A 21,951-nucleotide genomic window follows, 5' to 3' on the forward strand; every position below is an offset into this window, starting at 1 on the left:
GCCCCATACCTCCTGGAAGTCACATGGCTCTCAGAAACCTTGAGAGGCAGACTCCCTCCCTCATGGTGAGGAGTCTGCTGCTGTGGAGAGCTAGTCAGATGCCTTATAAGAGGCATCGTCTCCTGCTGTCTGCGTGCTCACACCTACCATGGGGCACAGAGGTGCGCTGTAGAGGTGTGGCTCAGTAAGTCATTGCTATTGTTGCTAAGCCTGATGATTTTCATAGATAAGAAAGGTCTTGAGAGGGGAGGAAAATGATTCACACAGTGTTTTCTGTTGCTGGGTTTTTTTGTTGGTTTGTCGGGGTTTTTTTCCTCTTACTTAGTAGGCTCTTATTAGCAGTCTGGCTGTGGAGAAAGTGGAAGAGAAATACATCAGCCTTTTACAGTTTTATCTGTGTGGCAGATCTTGCAGCCTCTGTCTAGGAGGTGGGTTTTGTAACCTGTTGACAGCCTTATTTCACTGGTCTGCTGCCTCTGTCAAGTAAATATTATAGTAAGAGACCTGTGTAAGGGCTAAATCTAGCCTGGGCCAGATTTAGAGGATTACACTGCAAAAATCTACAATACTACACTAAATATAATAATATATATTATACATAAATAATATAATACACTACAATACTACGCTAAAATCAGTGGCATTTCTCCGGATTTTCACTTGGGCAGTGGCATGGATTCTGGCCCTAGCACACATCCCATGTGAGTCTTTCTATCAAAATCAGTAGAGATAAAACTAGTTTGACTCTTTGATTAAGTAAACACTAATAAGTCTATTCAGGTTGGAAAAGACCTGAACTAAAAGTAGCACATTTGCAGCAATACCCTGTCCATACCTTGGCCTGGGATCTGTCCCTGTTCTGTTTCATGTTGGGCTGTGTGTTGCTTGGCTCAAGAATGCAGTGTGGTGTTCTTCAGGTATTTCATAACTCGGTCAAGGCACAGTGTGAGATTGAGCCGTTTGAACTTAGTTTGGGCTGGGATCATGTGACAGTGTCTGTGACACTGTCAAGCTGAGATCTGGTCTATGTATTCTGCTGCCCTAACTCTGGAGATGTTCTGCTGCAAACGTTAGGATTTGGAAGCTATCTCTTCCTAAAGGAGTGGGACAGAGCCTGCACTGAGGTTTTGCTGCAAGGCTGCAGAGGGCTATTGTTTAATGCAGCAGGAGACCTGATCCTAGAAACCAAGTCCCTAACCCAGCCATTAAACAGAATTTAGTTAAATACCCCTGAATTAGACATAGGGCACTATACATGCCAAACAGGAGTTTAATGTAGCTCACTAAACTTAGTTAACTTCAGCAAGAAACCTCCTGCTGCAGCTTCCCTGTCACTAGCTGCACCACCACCACCCTCTTCCCCCAAGTCCAGCCTGGGTCACTGGATAGATGCTCACTGCTGGTCAAGTACTAAACATAGGCTATTTTAATTAACTAATGCCACCTCTTAAACTCATTTCCTATGGCAGTTTTAACTCTAATCAATAGCTTTCTTTTAGTAAGCTGCCCTGCAGGTGGAGTGTTTGTATGTGAGTCAGCCCTCGAGTGTTTCAGGGAGCCTGCTGCAATCAGTAAGAAACAAGGGTGAGAGGGACTAACCTTAACTCTAGTCTTTGACTTCCAAGTCATGCCCTGCTTTCTAAGAATCCAAGTAAAGGGCATTATGAAGGTCAGACTGTGCAGGATTCAGCAATAAGCCTGGTGGTGGAGCACATTCCCTCCTAAATCCTAACCTTAGTCCTAATGCTGGTTCTAGGTCTGGACACAGATATATAGATACCCCTATGCTGCCAATTTGTAAGTGTGGCACAACTGAATTTGTTGATACCAACCTGTAACTGACTTCAGCAGGAGAATTTAGTGAGAAATTGACTGTGGAGAGATTCCTGTTACAAATTTATCTCTGAGCAGTCACAGTTGTCTTAATCCTATACTAGGAATAAACTGTTGCCCAAAAATTAGGCTTTGACTCTTGTGATGGCTGATAGAAGAGTCATTTTCTGCTATAAAAGTAACATTCAAACTCTCACAGAAATCTTGCCTTTCTTATTCCCCTCCCTAAAATGAAGCCAATTAAGTCATTTGCAGTTACCTAAGTGAGTAGGGCTTGCTATTGTTCAGAGCATGGAGCTTTCCTTTAAAAGGTTTTGCCTGCTGCATACTCAGAGGAATTCAGCTGCGAGAGGGAAGATGTGTGATGTCACCAAACCACAAGCTCCCATTTACTCTTGCTGTTTCACAGGGCCTGATGATGCTAGTCCACTGTGCCAAAGAAAGGTGCCATGAACACCATCAAGTTTTAAGGTCGTGTTGGTGGTTTTTGTTTGGGTTGGTTTTTTTTTGTTTTTTTGGTTTTGTTTGTTTGTTTGTTTGTTTTTTTAATACAGACCTGCTTACTTTTTCAGTAGCTGACTGCAGCAAGTAAGGTTTGTGGTGAGATCTGTCTGCGTGGAGCATGAAGTCAATGGAGCATGCCGACTGCTGCCAGAGCTGTGGCAAGCATTGGCTGAGTCACTCTGGGTCTATGTCTTTGCAGCATCACCAGGGATTTCAGCCAGGCTTGCTTCAAATCAGCAGCAGCAGAGTGCAGCAGATGCTGTGCATATATATACCAAATGGCAAACTGCTATGAATTTTACCACAAAGATGCTGATCTCACTTTTCCAACAGGATTGGTTGAAGTTGTGAGTAGAGCTGAATCTTCTAAGGCAGCGCTGAGCTGTTCAGGTTTTTTTAATTTGCTCACCAGTGAAAACAGTATATTTGCTTTCTTTGGCAAATATACTGTCTTGCGCAGAACACTTATTAATTCACTTAGCAAAGAAAACAGGACATACGGAGTCCAAGTGGTTCATTTAAGTCCTGATCCAAGGTCCTCTGATATCTCACTTTTTTCACACAGCCCTTTGCATGCAGAAATACGTGTGAATAGACTTAATTCAGGCTCAAAGGAAAAAAAAAAAAAAGCTTTAAGCTCTTTGAAGACATTAGACTGCAGTTATTCAAATAAGCTTCCACCTTTCTTAGTGAGTTTGATGTTGCCTTTCCTACCTTCAATATCTTAACTGAAATTTCTCACACTTGTCTACTTTACTTTCCTCTTCACATTTTGTTGGTGCACTTAAATAACTAGATCTTTGGAAAAGGTCTTGCAAAAGAAGTTATTTTCCCGTTTGTCTCAAGAACTAGATGACTAGCTACATATTTTAAGATCACTGCTTACACATCTTTTTTTACCCCATTTGAAATAGACTACTTGTTTATTGCTGTAATCCTTTTGGCGGCTGATACTTGGTGAAGTGCTGTGTCATCCTGTGTAAGTATTTTCCCTTACTTGGAATGCAAGTTCAAGATACTTTTAGGCACCTTTGGAAAAGAAAAAGACATTCTCTAACCTCCTGTGCATTCCCCCAAGTCCTGAATCCTAAGACTGACTTCATTGTCTAAGCTGACCTTTGCCCATGAAAGAGTTACAGCCTTATTATTATTTCATTTCTATTATCTTTATCTTCTGAAATTCATTTAAACTGAGGCAAAAGTGATGACAAAATCACATTTCATCAAAAGGTGCAGCAGCCTGTTGGTGATGATGGCTCAGCGGCTGAGCCAGCTTTGTTTTGGGAGTGACCATGGCAACATTAGGGAAAGGAAATGACAGAGTCGGCTTAGTATATTTACTCAATTATTTCACTTGCACTTCTCACCCAGATCCTAAGGGCGATCACTCAGTGCCATTTTCCCATCCTTTCCTCACCGCAGTGGTAAAGATTAAAATAACATGTCTACCTCTCCCTTCTGTTTAATGTTTCTTGAGAAAAGTGATCACAGCAGGAGAGAACAAGTTATGTGATGACTAAGGTAATTTTAATGCTTATGACACTGACCAGAGACTAGCGTAACTTTCAGACTCAGCCATGCCCTGGGGTGACCCTGGGCCAGGAATTAAGCTTAGGACCCATATGCTGGTGTATGTGGCTGTATTGCCCTTGGTCAGTTAAACAATAAAACTCTATCCCTCAGACTGTGCCGTGTCTTGTCAGACCTAGGCTCTCTGGGAAAAGGTTTGTCGTCTTTTTTTTCGCCTCCCTGTATTTGTAGGACAGTGAGATCAGTGGGGTCTAGGTCTCTGAGCTGAGTGAGCTCATGCAGGGAATGAGCAGAGAGAGGCCAGCTTTGAGGGAGGTCAGCATCAGGGCTGTCTCCAAAAAAGCTTTTCCAGCTCCCTGAAGGCCACATACCCCGTTTGCAGTGAGGCACATAGTAACGTCACCCCTCAAGAATGTCATCGAAAACTTTTGGTTTGCAATGGATAGATTGGTTCTTCCTAACCACAGAAGATACGGTCATTCAAACATGAGGATGTTTTGTTTTGTTTTAAATGAGAAATAACCTCCAGACATGCAGCTGGAGGAGCTCTGGGGGTGAATCAGGGCATTTGTGGGATGACAGAGGCAGACAGCCACTTCTCTCTTCCCAAGTCGTCTTGAGTGCCTGTCCTGTCCTCATCCATGTCATCCTTGTCCTTGCAGAGTGATGTCATTGTTTCCATCTTGTGTATTTTGTCTCCTTGGATACAGAGAAGGCAGGGGCTATAGAAACTGGGCGTGTGGCTGGCTTGGCCTTTGATAAGGCCATGCATGTGTGGGCAAAGCATTAAGCAATAGGTATATAAAGTAACAACATCGCATTTCAGACAAGGGAATTATGCTGGCATATCGTGACCTGGTTTTGGTTAAAAGGCGTTACCATATGGATGTGGAATGTGTCAGGGATGTGGAGGGAGAGGATGTGAGAAGCCAGCTTGTTGTTTTACCCCCCTGCAATAACAAGACCCCAAACCCTTCCTAATTTCTAATCATATTTCAAAGCATTGCAAAAGATCTTTCCATAGCTGAAAACCCCAAACCATAACAGTGGGAGAGGTGAAAGTAAAGGCACTTCTGAATACTTGTGATCGCAGCCGATGAAACATAGCATGGGGTAGAGTTTGCCGTGCAGACTTCCCCTTCCAAGCTCTTGCTGCATGTTTGGCACGAGCAGCCTACCCCCCAGCTGGGCACGAGCATGGCCTTCACTCCCTAGGCGGCTTCGCAAGGGTGAGGATGGGACCAGGGGGTTTGGCTGCCAGGCTCCACTCTTCCCTGCTCGTGGGACCAGAAGGCTGTAGTTTGCTGAGGTTTGGTCAGGGGCCTGTTTTCTTAGAGATGAATAAACATTTATGCTGAGAAATGTTTAATCTTGTTTCCGCTTGGGGTGGCTCTTGAGGTGTGCAATCCAGGATCGCCTGCCCTGAGCCTCCAGGCTCTGACTAGGAACCTGGGAGGGAGCAGGAGGAGGCAAGGGAGTGAGGGTACTGTGGGTGCGGTGGCAGCAGGGCAGTAGCCAGCACCTCTGAGCCCCCAGTACTGCCGGCTGTCTTCAGGCTGTGCTGTGGGGAGAGGAAAACCCTGCTTAGGGGAAAGGCTGCCCAACCCTCATGTCTTGGTTTAGTTTATTTAGCAAGTACGAAGAGCTTCCAGCGTTTTCCTGTTCCTGGTGGTGGTGAGGTCAGTGCAGCCGGCATGGCATTGGCCACATCACCGCGCAGTTGGTGGAACACAAGAGCCCGCCCTCACGCCATGCTGCCTCCAACCTGCCCGAGGGCACTTGGGGCCGTGGAGGCATCCAGGTGGCTTTATGCCTCTGATGCATGGGATGTGCTGCAGCTCAGCTGATGGAGGTAGCTCATCCTGGTCTGCCTATCCATTTGCCTCGCTGACAGCTGGAGTTTCCCTGGAGTCCCATTATCAGATTCCCAGGATGAGCAGGCCCCATGGTGGTGTCCACGCGTGGTGAGGAGGAAGGAGCCAGCCACGGTGAGCTGCTGCCCGACCCTAGCCCCGGGCATGGAGGAGGTGGCTGACGTAGCTTTGGGGATTTCACAGGCTGGGCTTCAGCATCTCTGAGCATGGCCTGGCATGAGCAGGAGGAAGGGGCTATTGTTTTCCCCGATAATTCCCCATGACGCAGCCTGCAGCTGGTGCAGTAGGAAATGCTGATCAGCTTCCTGCCCCGGCACAGGGATGTTTTCCCCATCCCCGCAGCCCGGTACTGTGGCTGGCAGCTCCCTGCTAGGAGGGCTGTGATAGCAGGGAAGCCACTTGGCACCCAGCTGGAAGAGCCACAGTGCAGCGCCTGCAGCACACAGCAGCATCCCCCTCTGCCCATCAGAGAGGGCTCCTACCACTAACAGCTGGCACCCAGAAAACTCATCTGGCAGAACACCTGCGTATTTGACCTGAAGTTCAGGTCCTACATACCTTGTTTGCCTTTGGGATTGGGAAATAGCTTTTACTCTGGGATGGGGGAAGGGGGGAGGCAGGATGTGCGCTGGTGCCTGCAGGACTTGGGAGCACACAGGGTTGTGCTCCAAAGCCACTTGGAGCTTGTTTGGTGGAGGAGGAGGTAGTTTCAGATAGGGAGGGGGCTGTTGGAGGAATGGCTTCGTTTCAAAGTGAAGCAAGACGAGATCTCTCTAAGTTCAGAAGCAGCATCCTGGCAGAGAAGTTTGCTAATTGCAGTTGCTAATCCGTTTTAGCTTGGGCTATCCACTCTGCCAGTCCCCCTGGAGACATACCTCTGCAAAGGAAGGAGGGGAGCAAGGCTGGCATCTGTGCAGACAAAGCGATTTAACTATCATGGTATCAGTTTATACTGGTAAAATATTATTCTTGAGTATGCTGTCTGGAGGCTTCGAGCTTCCATACCCTCTATTCAGACCAAAATAACTGCTGCCGTTACCCCTGCCCACTGCTGACTGCTGCCCACTGCTGACTGCAACCCACTGCAGACAGGGCTGGCGTCAGGGGACTGAGGCAGCCTGTCAACAGGCTTAGCAACAATAGCAATGACTTATTGAGCCACACCTCTACAGTGCATTCTGTGCCTCATGGTAGGCAGCACCATGGCTTGCAGGAAGGGTGAGGCAAGTGCTTCCGGATCTGCCTGCAGATTCCAACTGAAGATGTCTCCAAAAAGATCTAATATTAGTCACACTCCTCTCTACTATTGACAAAGAAAGAGTAGGTCATGCTCTGACTGGCTAAGATCATGTCTATGTGTCTGACTGCCAGTTCTTTCTTTGCAAACAGACCATTGCTTACTGCTCTTGCAGTCCATGTCCAGCCAGAGATGCTGTTTAATGCTGCTTGCCTGCTTTTCTTTGTGTTGGTCCTGGGAACACCATAGCCTCAGAGATGCTGCAAACCCCAGGCATCTCAACTGCATACAAATGCAGTATGCACTGGGTTTGTACTAACATTTTTCACTTGCTTTCTGGTGGGCAGGTTTTTGGGAGTGTCACATTTCTGGTATTTTTTTCCAGTACAAAGTCAGAGACTCTCACATAAACACATGATTACAGGAGCTGGGGCTTTAACAGAACTAATGCAACACCACAGAGCCTGTATTGGCAGTTCTGGCAAATCCTTAGATAAATACATTCGACAGTGAGAACACATTATCTTTTGATCTTGGGATCATGAAAGCACTTGTTCTTTGCAAATTTCTTTCACAGCTCGAGCAGAAAGAGCAGAACAGCAGGACAGGAAGTGTTCGAGACTTTGTATCATCCAAATGCCCTTTATAATTTTACTGTTCTTGTAATACTTGTCTATAGACTCTTGGGTTATACACCTTCTACACTGTTTTCCAGATGGGATTTTTCTAATCATCTAATCTAATCTTCAGACGCTACCTTCAGCACCAGTATCTCTATTTAACCTGTTATAAACTCCCTTATAATCAGTGGACTTTATCCACATGAGAGCTACTACAGATGTCCTGACGCTTCTGAAAGCTTCATTTATGGTCTTGGATATTATTACACAGAAGAAAACCTACCTGGTGGCCAAAAGTAAGCCAAAATCTCCTGTGTATATTCTGTGCCTGAGCGTGTTTTGCAGCTCTTGGAGTCAAGGCATTAATGTGATTTCAGTCTCAATCTTCCATCTAGCTGTCTATTTTCATAACACTTGTAGGAACCTAAACATCCTAGAGGCCTGTATCACTGTCAAACTGATTTGGGCTTGGCTGACAGATTCAAAGGTCCTTGGTGAGGGTGGGAACATGCCCACGTGCATGTTCTAATGTGCATGTGTGGAGTATGTAATTGAGATGCCTTGCTTCCTTAGGAAACCAGAATTAAAAAAAAACCACTCTAAATTACTTCCCTTTTTCTAATTCTTGATTAATACTTAAACATTTCTGCAATATAGGTTGTGACATGATTTCGACTTTGAGTCTGTTTGACCTAAGAGTATAACCCCTTTAGCCTAAAACTTGTGCCTCTGTCTTTCATTAAACCAGTTATTTATGTGCACTTCTGAACCCCTTTCCTACTTGTGGCCTCCAAATGGTGGGCTAGCATGTGTATTTAAGGCTGATAAAAGATCACTGATACTTTTCCCCACGGTGTGATATACAGGCTGAAGTAATTTTTTTGCTAAAATCCACAGTTTCTGCCATGGGAAAGACTATTTTTATGAGCACTATTATGTGCTTTGAGTGAGATTGCAACAAAGGGAGATTAGCTAATTACTCCAGGGTCTTTCTTCCTTTGGTGTGTGGGAAAGCTGCATGGCTGACGTCCATAAGCATCAGCCAGAAAGCCATGGGAGAGAAGTCCCGCCACCCCCCATCTTGAGTTAGCTCACTGATTTCAGATTACTTGTAACTTATGAGTGCATTTGGATCCACACTGCTCTTTTCTGAGGGCTCCTATGTGCTGTGCTTGGTGCTGTACATAGCATTTGAGTGCCATGACGTGAGATGACTCCCATCTGTCAGTCTGGGAATGTTAGCCAGCTGCCTAAGGAAATCAGGGGACATAAAAGTGGTTTAAGGAAAAATCTGTAGGGGAATTTAGTCATACTTGCTTTTATTGAGTGTTTATCCTGTAACTATAGCTCTATCAAACAAATGCCATGAGATGTTCAAAGGGCGGTGAAGGCTCACTTCGTTGCTGTAGAAGTCAGCGCCTGTATTGAGTGGGTGGGGGAACTGGTTGTGTTAATTAGTGCTGGGAACCATGGGCCCAGCATGTTAAGAAGGGCCCTGTTTCATCCTGTGCCATTGGATGTTAGCCCTGTATTGAAGCCCTGCCCAAGCTCTACAGCTGGCTAAAACATTTCAAAATGCACATGTGGGTGCCATCTTTTAGCCCTGGATATTTCAGCTGCCTTTGTGAACATTAGTCCTTTCTTACGCCTGCTCTACTGAGGCCTCATCGTACTCCTTGCTTTGGTCAAGTGTCTTCTCTGGAGAGAAATGTTGTTGTCTCTGCCCCAAGGCTGCTAATTCCCAGCCCCCTGAACTGGTGATGGGGCTTAGAAATTTCCCTATTTTTGTTAGCACTGCCTGTGATTCAGAAGAGTCTTATCTCATCTCATGTCTTATTTAAGATTTGGATTTGCCCCCTTTCTTATTAAATTGTAACTAATATTTCTTAGTATCCACTAATACTGCTCAAAGCCTTCAGTTTGCAGCAAACCCAGGATGTCTGGGTGATATCTCATACTTCCGACACTGAAGAAGTCTCTGGCAGTTAGCTGTCACTGCTTGTGGACAGTTTTTTGTATTAACAACAGCCATCTTCCCACCTTTATTGTGGGAATTTCTTGTCCAGAAAGTCCAAAGTTGTTCATCAGAGACAGCTGTGAACCCCAGTCTTAGCTGAAGGAGCAGACACACTCCAAACTACATATAGTAATAACAAATCCCTTCTTTTTGGGTTGCCCTTATGTAAGTAAAGCCAAACTTTCAGATGTCACTGAAGAGTGTGCCTCTTTCTACTGCTCATCTTTTTCCCATAGAAAGCCCTGCTTTTACGAATTGCAAGGAATGCTTAAGTCTTGCATGAGAAGGTAGGTCCTGTGGTTTACTGTAGGCTTGCAGGAGCTCCCAGGTATGTGGCACCGTGAACTAATAGCTCTGGCGATGTTTCTGGGCTCTTATGTTGCTAGCATGTCAACTCTGAAATGTCTTGAAAGTCAGCCTGAAGCCATCCAGGATGGGGCCGAGGCCCTTGTGACTTTTGTAGGATACTTGCCTGCTTTGATGGTTACGGTTGTGTACTCCTCAGCTGACACCACACATAAAGGCCACCACTACAGTGGCCGCCTGCTCCAGGCTGCCATGTCACATCCCACCTGCATGCTTGAGCACCTCTGATTTTTGCCTCTGCTCCTTTGCATGCAGGAAGTAAGGCACGTAGGAAGTGCACACAACCGGAGTGCAGTGCCCTTCACTGCTGCCACAGCTTCTGCCCCCAGGGTGATCACTGCTCAGTACAACAGCCCAGCAGGGCTCTACTCCTCAGAGAACATCCAGACCTTCAACAGTGCTGTGGAGTCAAAGACATCACCTGGGGCTCTAGAGTCTACCAAGCCGTAAGTATCTTCCTTGCTTCCCATACCTGCCCAGGCCCCTACGGGAAGGCTCCAGGAGATGCAAGTCCACTGCGAGGGCACCAATTTGTTAACCCAGAAGAGCTTTTTTTCAGGTCAAGGGAGAGAGCAGAGACATGAGCATGAATGTGGTTCCCAGGGCAGAGCTTGGAGGAGCGGGGAACATTTCGGGAGATGCAGAAATGAAATTAATGCTGTTGTGTTTCTTTGTTTAGCAGAGACCGACGCAGTTTCCACGTGCGTTCAGCATGACATGCCAGCCTGCTGGTCTGAACAGGTGCCTGACAGCTTGTTACGAGCACTTAGTTAGCGTTTTGTGCTGGCTTTGCAAGGAGTGCTGGGCAGGGGAGGTACTAGCTAGTGCAGGAAGCACACACGTCCCCTTTCCTGGCTGGTCTGGGATTCATAGGCAGACTTTACCTAAGTTTGGATCTTTCTGATTCTTATTATTGAACCTTGTTTTTCACAGGGGTTTTAAAAAGTAGTTGAAACATTGATAGCTGAAACATTGATACCTGTGTGAGCGATTTTATATATGGGACTGGAAAGGTTCCCAACCTTAAAAGGGCCTATTGATTTTTGTAGTTGTATCTGAGCTTCACCAGAGACATTATTCCAAAAGTCTAACATTCCTCTTTTTTCATTGGAAGCAATAAAGCAGGAGCTGTCTGAAATCTTTCTGGCTGTGTTGGTTAAGTTGCTTAAGTGCCCTAAGTCTATAGCAGTACCAACTGCCAGGAAAACTTTGGCCACTTTTACAACAAAAGCTGCAAGACCAATGCTTTACTGATACTCAACTGAATTCCTGACTTGTGAATGGGGCGCCAAAAGTAACTTCAACCTCTGCTTTTGCAGGGCACAAAGACCTGAGATTGTGTTTTAATACAAGCCTAAAAACTTGCTCCTGACTGAAACCGGCTTCTCACACTGGCAGCCCCATCTGCAGCAGGGTCCCTTCTAGGCAGTTACAGTGCTGCAACTGGCAGACAAGGTGCCAGACATTTGTTCCTCATTTGCTTATGGTACAGCTCAGCAGCCTCATTCAGGGGCTGAGCACATGCAGAGCAAGAACAAGGGAAATCTGACTTTACATTAACCTGATGGGACCATTTGGCACAAGCAAAGGAGGTGTAGGTTCTCCCTTCACACAGCCTTCCAGCTGCCTTTAAATTCCTGCCCTTCTGTTTTTTGAGTTATTTGTACATGGCCCACCTTGCTGTGGGTTTACCTGGCATTTTATCTGCATCCCCATCTTGCACCCATCAGACACACAGCCTATCTGAACCCAGCAGCCTGATCCTGCCACTGCACATGGTGATGTGACATGGGGACCTGGTCCATGCTCCATCTTGTATGATGTAAATGCAAGGCTGGTACAGACAGAAACACCAGCAAATCCACTGGATTTGGTGTTACAAAGGAGGTGGGGAGGGCAGGGAGAAGCCTCATGCTGAGCACATCTGTTTTGGGGTCTGAGGTGAGATGGCCCATCAGTAGGATGCCCAGGCTAGCTTTGGGAAGGGTAGCAGTGAAGGTGGCATTCCTTGGCTGGACAGTGGGACCATGAGTGCTAGTTCATATTGAAATCCCTGCTGCCATGTCTTCATTACCTTTACAACCCCTTTGCTCATCAGTAGGGTGACTGCATTTTAAGTTTTTGTGCGGGCACACTTGGAGTGTGAGACCAGAGGCACAGCATTAGCCAGAAGCCTTTAATGTAAAGTCCTGTATTCAGTGGTGTGCCCCTCAGGCGGTATTCTGCAACTGCTTGTACTGCTTAGAGTATTAGGTTTAGTCTATTAATATCTTCCTTCTTTCCTTTCTTCCTCCGCTGCACTTTACCCTCAATTCCACAACGTAAAACCCAAATGAACCCCCAAACAAACACAACTCAAACTGCCCACGTGAATGCGTGGGCCCATAGCTGCCCATCGCCAATGAGCCCGATGCAGGCTCCCGTCGCCTCCATCTATAATCCTCTGCAGGCGCAGACCTCTGAACGGAGGCACAGCATGTCCTCCATCCCCAGCCAAGTCCGAGTGGGGCCCGAGCAGCTGAAGCGCACGGCTCAGGTCTGCCCCAAGAGCCCCGTGGAAGTGGAGGTGCCGGGACTCAAAGTGCTGCATGTGCAGTTCAGTTCTCCCCTGCAGCTCTATTCGCAGAGCAACATCATGGATTCCCTGAAGGGGCAGATCTCTTCTGTTAGCCCTGATTTCCCCAGGTAACCTGCCCACTGCCTTTGCAGTGGGCTCACTGCATCCCTTCATCTGCATCTTGGTGTCCACGAGTACCTTGTCCCTGTCTGTGGCTCACGGCGTTGCTGGTCACAAGGAAACAGCATCTACATTTCACCTTTCTGACATTAGTGCATGACTCTTCACAGGGGCTTCCTCTGCATTGTGTCTATGTCCAACATTGCGGGAAGCACCAAACATGATTTCAGCTTGTCAGTGTGTCCACTGCCCCCTGCACACCTGCGTGGCAGGGCCTTGACAGCAGCTGGTGGCTTTCCTGGAGGAGCCACCTGCAGCAGATGGCTTTGCTGGGGGCAGGAGAGTGCCTTATCCTGAAAGCCGGTGGTTCTCCTGCACTGAAATGATTGTTGTTTGTGACTGGAAGATGTTGCCACATGTGTGCTTGTGCTTTTGTTCCACGGGCTGTGGGCAGGGCCATGTGCGTGCGCTGGGTGTGTTTCATTTCAGGCTGAAGCAGGTCCCCATAGGCTCCATCTTGTGCTGATAACATCCATGAGTGCGAAGCAGCCTGGGCAGGCACCAGGCACATGGAGGACTCATAGGAGTGGAGGATGCTCAACATGGTCTGAGGTCTGCAGGATGTGCGAGAACCTCAGCATCACAAGGCCTGGGTGCTTTTAGGTGTTTTTGCTTTGTGGCAGTTGGGAACCAGCTGGCCCATCCCTCTAAATGACAGCCCTCAGGGTTTTACAGGGAGGATTTCAGTACTGAGAAGGGTGAAGCAGAAAGTACATTTAGGCATTTCACAGGAGGGCTCCAACCAAGGCTGAATTGTTTCAGAAGATGTGACCCTTCAGCAGAGTTACCCTGCTCTGTGACCAAGCAAGGAGCATGCAGCTGTGTGACATGGTCCACGGAGGTGGTTAGTCCTATGGTTTCCATGGGACAGAGCAGAAGGGCACAGTCAGATCTCGTAGCTCCTCGGCTGCTCACAGTCCCCTCCTGGGCTAAGCACCGCATGCTTTAAAGGAGAAAAGTTGGTGTCCTCACTCAGGGACCCACACAGCCAAGCTTTTGCGTGTGCCAGCAGCCAAGAGAGATAATGAGAGGCTGTGGATTTACTCCTGCCTTGTTACTCAGGCCAGTTACTTGCTCTGGCTTGTAGTCAGTACCATGCATTCCAGGAGCAGTAACACTCGGCTGGCTGGCGTGCTCGTCTAGACAGCTGATAACACTCACAAAGGAGCCCCAGGCATCAGCAGTTGTTTCATTGCAAAAGCGAGCGCTCCAAGTACTTTGGAGCCCAGCTCTGAAATCCTTGTAAACTTTTCAAAATGTGCTAACAGAAAATCATAAAATGCCATTAGTAAAGAATAAGCTGTGTTTTTCTGAAGACGCTGTGCTAGACTGAGTCTTTATGGGGTTTATTGCCATCTTCTTGCCAGTTTTCAAAGCTCAGCAATGCAGTGTTACTCAATCAGTGTTGCAAGTTGTCCAGAGCAGAAGCAAGTAAGCTTCACTAATGGTTACTGAAGTGTGTGAGTCCAAAATGCAGTAAAGCATGTTGGAGTTGTCCCCTACAACATTTTTGAGTTGGGGAACTCCGGTGCACGGAAAAGGAGACCAGTTGCTGGTGACTGCTGCAGATAAAGTACCTGTGTAACAGGAGGTATTTCACTCCGCTCGTGCAAATTCTAGGATTTGGGGTTTTTTACAGTCTTTTGGAAGTCTCGTATAGGCAAGTATATCTATAGGGTGTGTACCTGGGAGAAGTGATCTGTATGTTTTGCACACTGTCACAACACATGGTTGAAATGTGATGGCTTTGTTTGACTTTAGTGCTCTTGAAGGTGATGTAGCCTTTGCTTTTTGAATGCATGTTAGTGAAACATTCTTAGTATGCAAACTGCAGTGAAAGGTTTGTTGCCTAATGTTTTCATGGGTCTACAGAGTGGTGGGAGTATATGAGTTCACATAAAATGAATGTAATGTGGAGCATGGATTCATTTGGGATAACCTAGGACATTTTCTGTGTAATAGAAAGCACATCATTTTATTTTGGGTGAGAGGCTTGAGTAAATGAGATTCAGGCAGCAAGGGTTCAACTGCTTGCAAGCCTAATGTGCTTCCTGCTCCCCTGAAAATTACTAAATATGGAAACATTTTATGAAATTCTTTTTATGGAAATAGTGTTTTATAACACGTGCGATGATTTTACCTCTGATTCTTGAAGAGTTTATTATGTAGAGTAACTCTCAGATGACTGTATTGCACATTGGCATGGAAAGTATGAAGTTGCGTCCTCAAGAAAAAGATTTCCCTCTGCGATTTAATCTGAACTTCAGAATGTTTATGTACTTTTCAGGCAATCACAGGGTGCAGGAACAGTGAAACCTAATAGACCATTTACATTTATAAGGCTGCATTATGTAATTGAGCTGTCAGTTACATAAGAGACTTGTCAGTTGTCTCATTTTTCTGGAGATGTTTTACTCCAGTCCCAGAATACAAGGCAGGCAGGAACCTCCCAAGGAATATTCTGAACATCCTCTTGCAGTTTTAAGCCTGTAGTTTATCCTGCACCCACTGGATGTGGAGAACATCCCAGGTAGTGGCTTCAAACCTCCTTTTTTTTCCTCTAATGACCCTTCCACTGGCATAATGACCACCCTTTCAGCCACCCTGCATTGTGAAAAGCTGACACTGAAGCACTTCAGGCTCTAGGCTGAGGGTGCAAGTCCCTCATGAAATGAGTGGCAGCTGAAAGGAGGGCTTAGTGTTAGCACATAGAAGTCTCTTCTGCCCTTCACTTGCTCATTAACCTTGATTAAATGCTGTAAATGGGCTGCGGCTCAGTGTCCTCTCCTGTAAAATGGAAATAGCAACACTCACTTGAAAACCAAATTAAATTATTGCCAATCAGGGGATCTTATAGTTAGATTGTACAGCTGTTACTTTGTGAAAATAGCCTTTAGGACTCAATCATAGTGTACTTGCAAAGATTTCTTTTTAATGGAATAAACTTTACTGAATTTGAGATTCACAGTGGTGCAAGGTAGTAGTCTAAGGTATTAGTTTATGCATGCAAGGAACATGCATAGATGGCACATCTACCATGCAGGATTCCCATCACAGCACAAATTCTTGATTTTCCTGTTAACAGAGCAGTGATTTCCTGAGAAAGTTTTAGTTTCTGGAGTAAATAGTTACTTGTGAGGCAGAGAGAACACCTGGGGACTGGCTGGGGGCGGTCAGTGTGAACCTCTTCATAGTGGTGTATGTGGATAGCCCAGGGTGCCAATCCCACCTGGGCTGTGGGTCTTGTGTGAGCACATCCAGCACCTCCGTGTTTTATGGCATCCTGTTGCACATTTGTGTTGCACGTTTGTTCTTCAGTCATATGATGCATTGTGAAAATTTTGCTAGAGGCACGAGCTTTAGTTTTCAGATTTTTAACAAGCGTATTCCCTGTTCCTTTTTCAGTTTAGATCAGCATAACCAGCCCCCAGGCGGTATTGTCATAGACAGGGAATCTGAGGTTTATAAGATGCTCCAGGAGAAACAAGAGTCAAATGAACCACCCAGACAGTCTGCTTCATTCCTCGTGCTGCAAGAGATTTTGGAGTCTGAAGAAAAAGGTGAGCACTTACTGCACACCTAATCTGAGTGTGCTCTTCCCTTTTGCCATTCCTTGGGCTGTGTACAGTGTTTAAGAGTAACATCTAAAACTTTATTTTCCTTTCTTAGCTGTTGATTGTTCAAAGTAGCACATGTCATCGGTTTCTACAGAAACCTACAGACCCTTTCACTAACTTAACTCCTAAATATTCTCTCATTGATTAGTGTCAGTGTCTATAGGCCCATATCATTGCTCACTTATTGAGTGAGTGCTTGAGAAATAAACCCCTACAACATTTAGTTATCAAGAAGGAATTTACAAAGTTGCAAAAATTTGTCTATGTTTTGTAAAGTTTTGCCCCTTTAAGATAATATTTACTGACTGAAGACCATCTTAGATTCAAGACTTCAAAAGGTACCTCAAGATAGTGATCTTTAGTGAGTCTTAATGCTTCTGATCTCCATCCTTTTATATAAGAAAACCGATCTGCTTCTGCAGTTGAATGTAAAAATATGAAAGCTGAGTTACAGTGAGCAGTTCATAGCTTTTAAACTCTGAAATTTCACTCTGCTTGGCATTCTTGATCTGACATCTGGACTTGTGCAGTTCAGGGCTATAGACTTTAAGATAAAAAAAGCCAATTAACTTACATGGGGGCCAAATTGTGCTCACTTATCCCCTTAAATAAACTAAAATAAACAAGTAAATAGGAAAAGAATTCCAAGAATTACTACCCTCCTCCCCCCCCCCCCCCCCCCCCCCCCGTTAGGCCAGTTGAGACTTTGTCTTTTGTTATTAGCTTGGCAGTGGTATGTTCGATTTCATCCAACAAAAGCATGGTGCTGAGATACCACAAAGGGACACAGATCAGCCTCAGACCTGGTAGGTCTGAGGGGCCTGCATGGAAACAGCAAAATGAAGGAAATAAGGAAACAATAGGAAGAAAGAAACCAGGATCTTGGAGTTTTTAATATGCTGTTAAAATACCTACCTGAAAGCATCTTTTAAATACTGAGTGTTTGCAACTTGCCCTCAGGGTTCAGCTCCTGTGTGGAAAGGACTTGAGTAGCTGGGACTTCTCACGCAGCTGAAGTTCTCCCCCATGCTTAGTAGTGCTGAAGAAGACAAGAAGCAAAAGCCTCTCTGTTTTATCTTTCTTTGAAGATTTGCAGAATTATTGGGATTCTCTGGCACAAGGTTTGCCTGCCAGATCACAGGCCAGGATGGGCTTTGGCATCACTCCACTGTGAGCTGATAATCACCCATGCGGAGGAGGGCCAGGAGGTTACACAGCCCCAAAGGAATGTCTGTCCCTGAGGAGATGGTGCCCCTGCCTTCCATACTGCTCAGTCAGGCTCAAACACCCCTGCTGCTGAGTCAGATCATGTCTGCGGCGATAAATAGCACATTGGTGATAAGTGGCACATTGGTTGGCTGCTTCTTACAGCCTGTCTTCAGGTGATGGCTTGTGAGTAGCAGCAGGGAGCTATCTCCCCAGCTGGCACAAGTTCCCTGGGGCACTGCTGACTGTATCAGCTGTGCTGACTTACACCAGCTGAGAACCTGGCTCCTGACACTTGGGGGGCTATGTGTGGGCACCGGTGTGTGGAGGTGCCATGGCTGGTCTGTGTTTCTGTCTTTAGACCTGACCCTGCACTAATAGGTGGAGGGTGTTTCACAGGGTGGAGCATATTATGTTTCCTGTGGGCATTTGATTAAGCTGATTCCTGTAGAGAGATTTAAAAACATGCTGTCAATGCTGATATGACCAAAGTGCTGTTTGAGGCTCAGGGAGTGAGCAGAGGTGATAAGGAAGAGCCTGCAAATGTGGTTGCTGCTGCTTCCTTCCCAGCAAAGGTCACTTGCAGTAAGTCTTGGAGCCAGGTGCTTCCTTCTGTTTTTGGAGGGTACATGGGCTGTAGCCCCCATTAGGGAACTTGCACCTCTGGACCAGCATCTCTGCATTGAGGTGGGTGCAAACTTCTGAGCTGAAGGCTGTCACAGAAGCAAAGCACGGCAGCAATACCTGCCCCACAGGTGAGCAGTGGTGACAGGAAGGTGCAGTGGGCAGTTCCTTCCTTTTTCTTCAGCTCCTCTGTCAGTAATGCTGCCCTGGGATGTGACATGTCCTTAACCTTGCTGGTCAACAGCATATTCCTCTGCAGGATTTTTCCTTCCCTTACACCAGGAACATCCACTGCAGTGTGCTTTTGGTTTGACACTAGTCAGAAGGGTTTTATTAGTGTCCTTCCTAGCCTGAGGTGCGCACTGACCCCCTCTGTTTTGGGTGAAACACCATGGAAGTCTTTGCAGCCCTCCTTCCCTTGTTTTTCAGTGTTGAACCTCTTGCAAAAGTTATGTAGATAAGACTAGTCACATCAATGGTGTCATTTTGTAAGAGGCTCCTTTTTCACTGCAGATATTTAAAGGCTTGCTTCGTATCCTGCATCTAGGATCCACTGCCGTTGTAGGAATTCAGGTCAGCAGATGTCTCCTGCAAAGGACCTGCAGGACATCCCTGCCTCAGAGAAGCTGCACTAGGGACACACCTGGAGCATGCTGTGCAGCAGCAGGAGGGCACAAGGTTATCCCCAGTCTCCCAGGGCCCTGCAAGAACAAGGAGTTTGTTTACCAAATCTTCCAGGAGTCCTGGGGAGTCAGCCCTATTGTATGCCAGAGAGCAGACTGGAAAAGGACTTCTGACAGTCCTCCCCAGTCTGCCAGGACACTCACCTCCTCTTGCTGAACCCAGATCTGGCAATCAGCTTGACCCTGTGTGTGTGATCGGGACATAACAGGCAGTCTCCAGCGCTGCCAAGGCTGGGGCAGGGGCAGAGGCTTCGCTTTGCTTTGTGCATCTGTGCATGTGAGACACATCAGCTGAGGTCTGATGGGCTGTTAAGAGGAGAAGAAACTCTCATCTGACTGCCCACAATCTCAGGCCCTCAAATTTTCAGGGCCAGGTTCAGCTGTGCCCTTTCTCTCCCTCCTCCCCACACACCCCTAAATCCCTGCCTGCTTTCCATGCATGGATCCTGGCCTTGGAGCTGGGGTTAAAGAACATCACCCCACCCTAAAAGAACATCTGCTTGGGAGGGATAACTTAGAGCCACGCATTTCACGCGCTCTGAAGCACTCTCCTTCCACCCCCCAGGAGACCCTACCAAACCATCTGGATTTAGGAGCGTCAAAGCCCCCACCACAAAGGTGGCCTCATCGATTGGGAATGCCCAGAAGCTGCCCATGTGCGAGAAATGTGGATCTGGCATTGTGTAAGTAAGCCTGTCCCTGGGGTTGCAGGCCAAGCATACCATGCCTGTGCAAGGGCCTGAGGTGCTGCACCCAAAACACTTCACCTGCCCACATCCAGTACATCCAGGAGCTGGCTCTAGGTACAACTATTCTCACCAGCTTTGATAGCACCAACTTTGCAGTTCTCTGTAGTGAGGCAGGCGTTGGGTTTCCCTCTACAGATCCATATCAATGGAAACCAAAACAAGTCCCTATGAGACAAACTTTGAGACAGTTGTTACTGCAGTATTTTGCTTCCTACCTGAAATGTTTACAGCAGCCAGAAACAAAATGTGCTATTCATTCAGGGCCTGTGTATTCAATGCTTTTCATATCTTGGCACTCCCTGCCATGGAGTGGTGACTTGCATTGGTGGTCAGATGCAGTGTGGACCAAGAGAGCTGTGTTCTCCCTGGTTAGCTGTAGGACTGCATACCTCTACTGTGTTTATGCAGACATAATTTTAGTTGTCTTTATGTGGGTATGTCTGACTGCCAGCACAGCAGGGGCATGGCTTTAATACAGAGCTGCTGTTCCATAAGTTTGACAGCATGAGGGACCCATCCCATGCCTTCAATTTGCTGTTCAGTTTCTCAACCACAGATTCTTCCCTACAACCCCCTTAGCTTAACAGGTGACTCCAGCAGTCAAGTATTGGTAGTCCACCTGCATTGTCATGGAGGAATTCAGATTTCTCCCATGCTGCCCACCACAAGCTATCAGATAGTTGCTGAGACCCACTACACTGTGATTGCCTGGAGCACCAGGGACTGGCAGAGTCATTAGAGGCAATCCAAACCCCGCAAAATATGAATCAGAGACAAACCCTACAATTATTCTACCAGCTGGGTAGATCTGGAGAGAAAGCACGAGGCTATGAGTAGCAATAAATACTAATGAATTACAGAAGATATAGGTGGCTGCTGGAACAAAATTACACTCCTGGCAAATTGTTGTGTTTTCCTCATCATCTGCTGGGTTAAGCTGTGAAGTTTTCCAGAGCTGGCCCATGTTTGTCTGGATCTATTCACTGTTGCTCCTGAGCAGCAGTGTCTGGGATCAGAACCAGGATCTGGTCTATGCTTCTCCCACATAAACCTGGTATGTTGGTCACTAGCAAAAGGGCAGTGGCTGTCTGTGCAGCTTTCATCCCCCTAGGCTGGTGGTGGGCAGTCATTTCTGTATTTGTACTGCAGCTCGCTTGGTTTGGACTTGGATTTTGCTCCCCCAGATGGTCAACTTCACGCCTGCCATTTGATTCTGGGCATTTGAAAGCTGTTGCACTGTCTCCAGCCAAAAGATGCCATCATAGTGATTCTTGCCACTACAGGTGGTAGAACTGTCCCTGTGAAACTTACGCAGGCCACTGCTAGGAAACACTTTCCAGAGGAGGAGTCCTGTGCCAGCTCGTGTCAGGCTCTAAAAGTGCTGTTAACATCTGCCTGGCCAGAGGTAGGGCCTATCCTTTGACTTCTTAGGAGCAGGAGAAAATTGTTCGCCCTCAGCACTGGTGTGGGTCTGGGCTGGGTGGGAGGTAGCTGGGGAGGAGGGAGGCAGTGGTGGGCATCTGACACTGAGGGGTGCTGGTTCCTTCCCCAGAGGGGTGTTTGTGAAGATCCGGGACAAGCAGCGACACCCCGAGTGCTACGTGTGCAGTGACTGCGGCACCAACCTCAAGCAGAAAGGACACTTCTTTGTGGAAGACCAAATCTATTGCGAGAAGCATGCACGGGAGAGGGTGATTCCCCCAGAGGGCTACGAGGTGGTCACCGTCTTCCCAAAGTAAACTGCGCTGCTCACAAAGCCAGTGTGGATGGTTTATCCCCTGCTGCTTTTCCTTGAAAAGCATCATCCCTGCCCCCCTGCCAAATCTTGTTTGCAATAAGGAATGCTAGGCATGGCTTTGAATTTCCTTGCCATTATTAATCCTCCATTTGTTCACATGAGATGTCACTAATTGTTCAACATTCTTTTTATTTCCTCTTGGATTTTTTCTAATACACAGAATTATATTTTTTCCCTCCTTTGCACTGTCAATCACACAGGAAAATCAGAGGCCAAAGTCACATTACCACTCTTCTGTGTCCCAGTTATTTGCCTTCTGTTTGCATTCAATAAACAGGGTGAATCTACAAGGCAGATGGCTCTGCTTTCTCTTGGTATTTCTGTGCACTGGAGTGGGTTCCCTGGGTAGCAGAACAGGTACCCAGTGCATGGCTGTGTTTATAGGGAATAGCAGGTGAGAATTAACAAGGTTGAGTCAGATTGGTCTCGCATGCTGCCCAGCTGCTCTTAGCAGCTGCCTGCTGGCACCCAGCAAAGGCCCAGTGGGCACAGCCAAGTCACAGACCATAGCTGGTACTGGTGGCCTGTCCCTGGTGTAAGGCAACTGAAATCTGCC

At 46.8% G+C, this 21,951-nt stretch overlaps 1 protein-coding gene across 10 annotated transcripts in view; it reads left to right on the plus strand.

The window, feature by feature from the left end:
- Positions 1 to 21,689, plus strand: part of PDLIM1 (PDZ and LIM domain 1) — a 43,013-nt gene extending 21,324 nt beyond the window's left edge. For 2 of the 10 annotated variants that reach the window (XM_030487450.1, XM_030487456.1), the window contains exons 4-7: positions 10,237 to 10,427; positions 16,124 to 16,278; positions 19,414 to 19,531; positions 21,150 to 21,689. In XM_030487450.1, coding sequence (XP_030343310.1) covers positions 10,237 to 10,427; positions 16,124 to 16,278; positions 19,414 to 19,531; positions 21,150 to 21,336 — 651 coding nt within the window. In that variant the 3' untranslated portion in view covers positions 21,337 to 21,689. Of the gene's footprint in view, positions 1 to 7,702; positions 7,895 to 10,236; positions 12,667 to 16,123; positions 16,279 to 18,678; positions 18,739 to 19,413; positions 19,532 to 21,149 lie in introns of those variants that run through there. The other 8 variants (XM_030487453.1, XM_030487454.1, XR_003991578.1 and 5 more) reach the window with 7 other exon arrangements.
- Positions 21,690 to 21,951: the final 262 nt, after the last annotated feature.

This window comes from Strigops habroptila, chromosome 5 (assembly GCF_004027225.2).
Source record: "Strigops habroptila isolate Jane chromosome 5, bStrHab1.2.pri, whole genome shotgun sequence".
NCBI lineage: Eukaryota > Metazoa > Chordata > Aves > Psittaciformes > Psittacidae > Strigops > Strigops habroptila.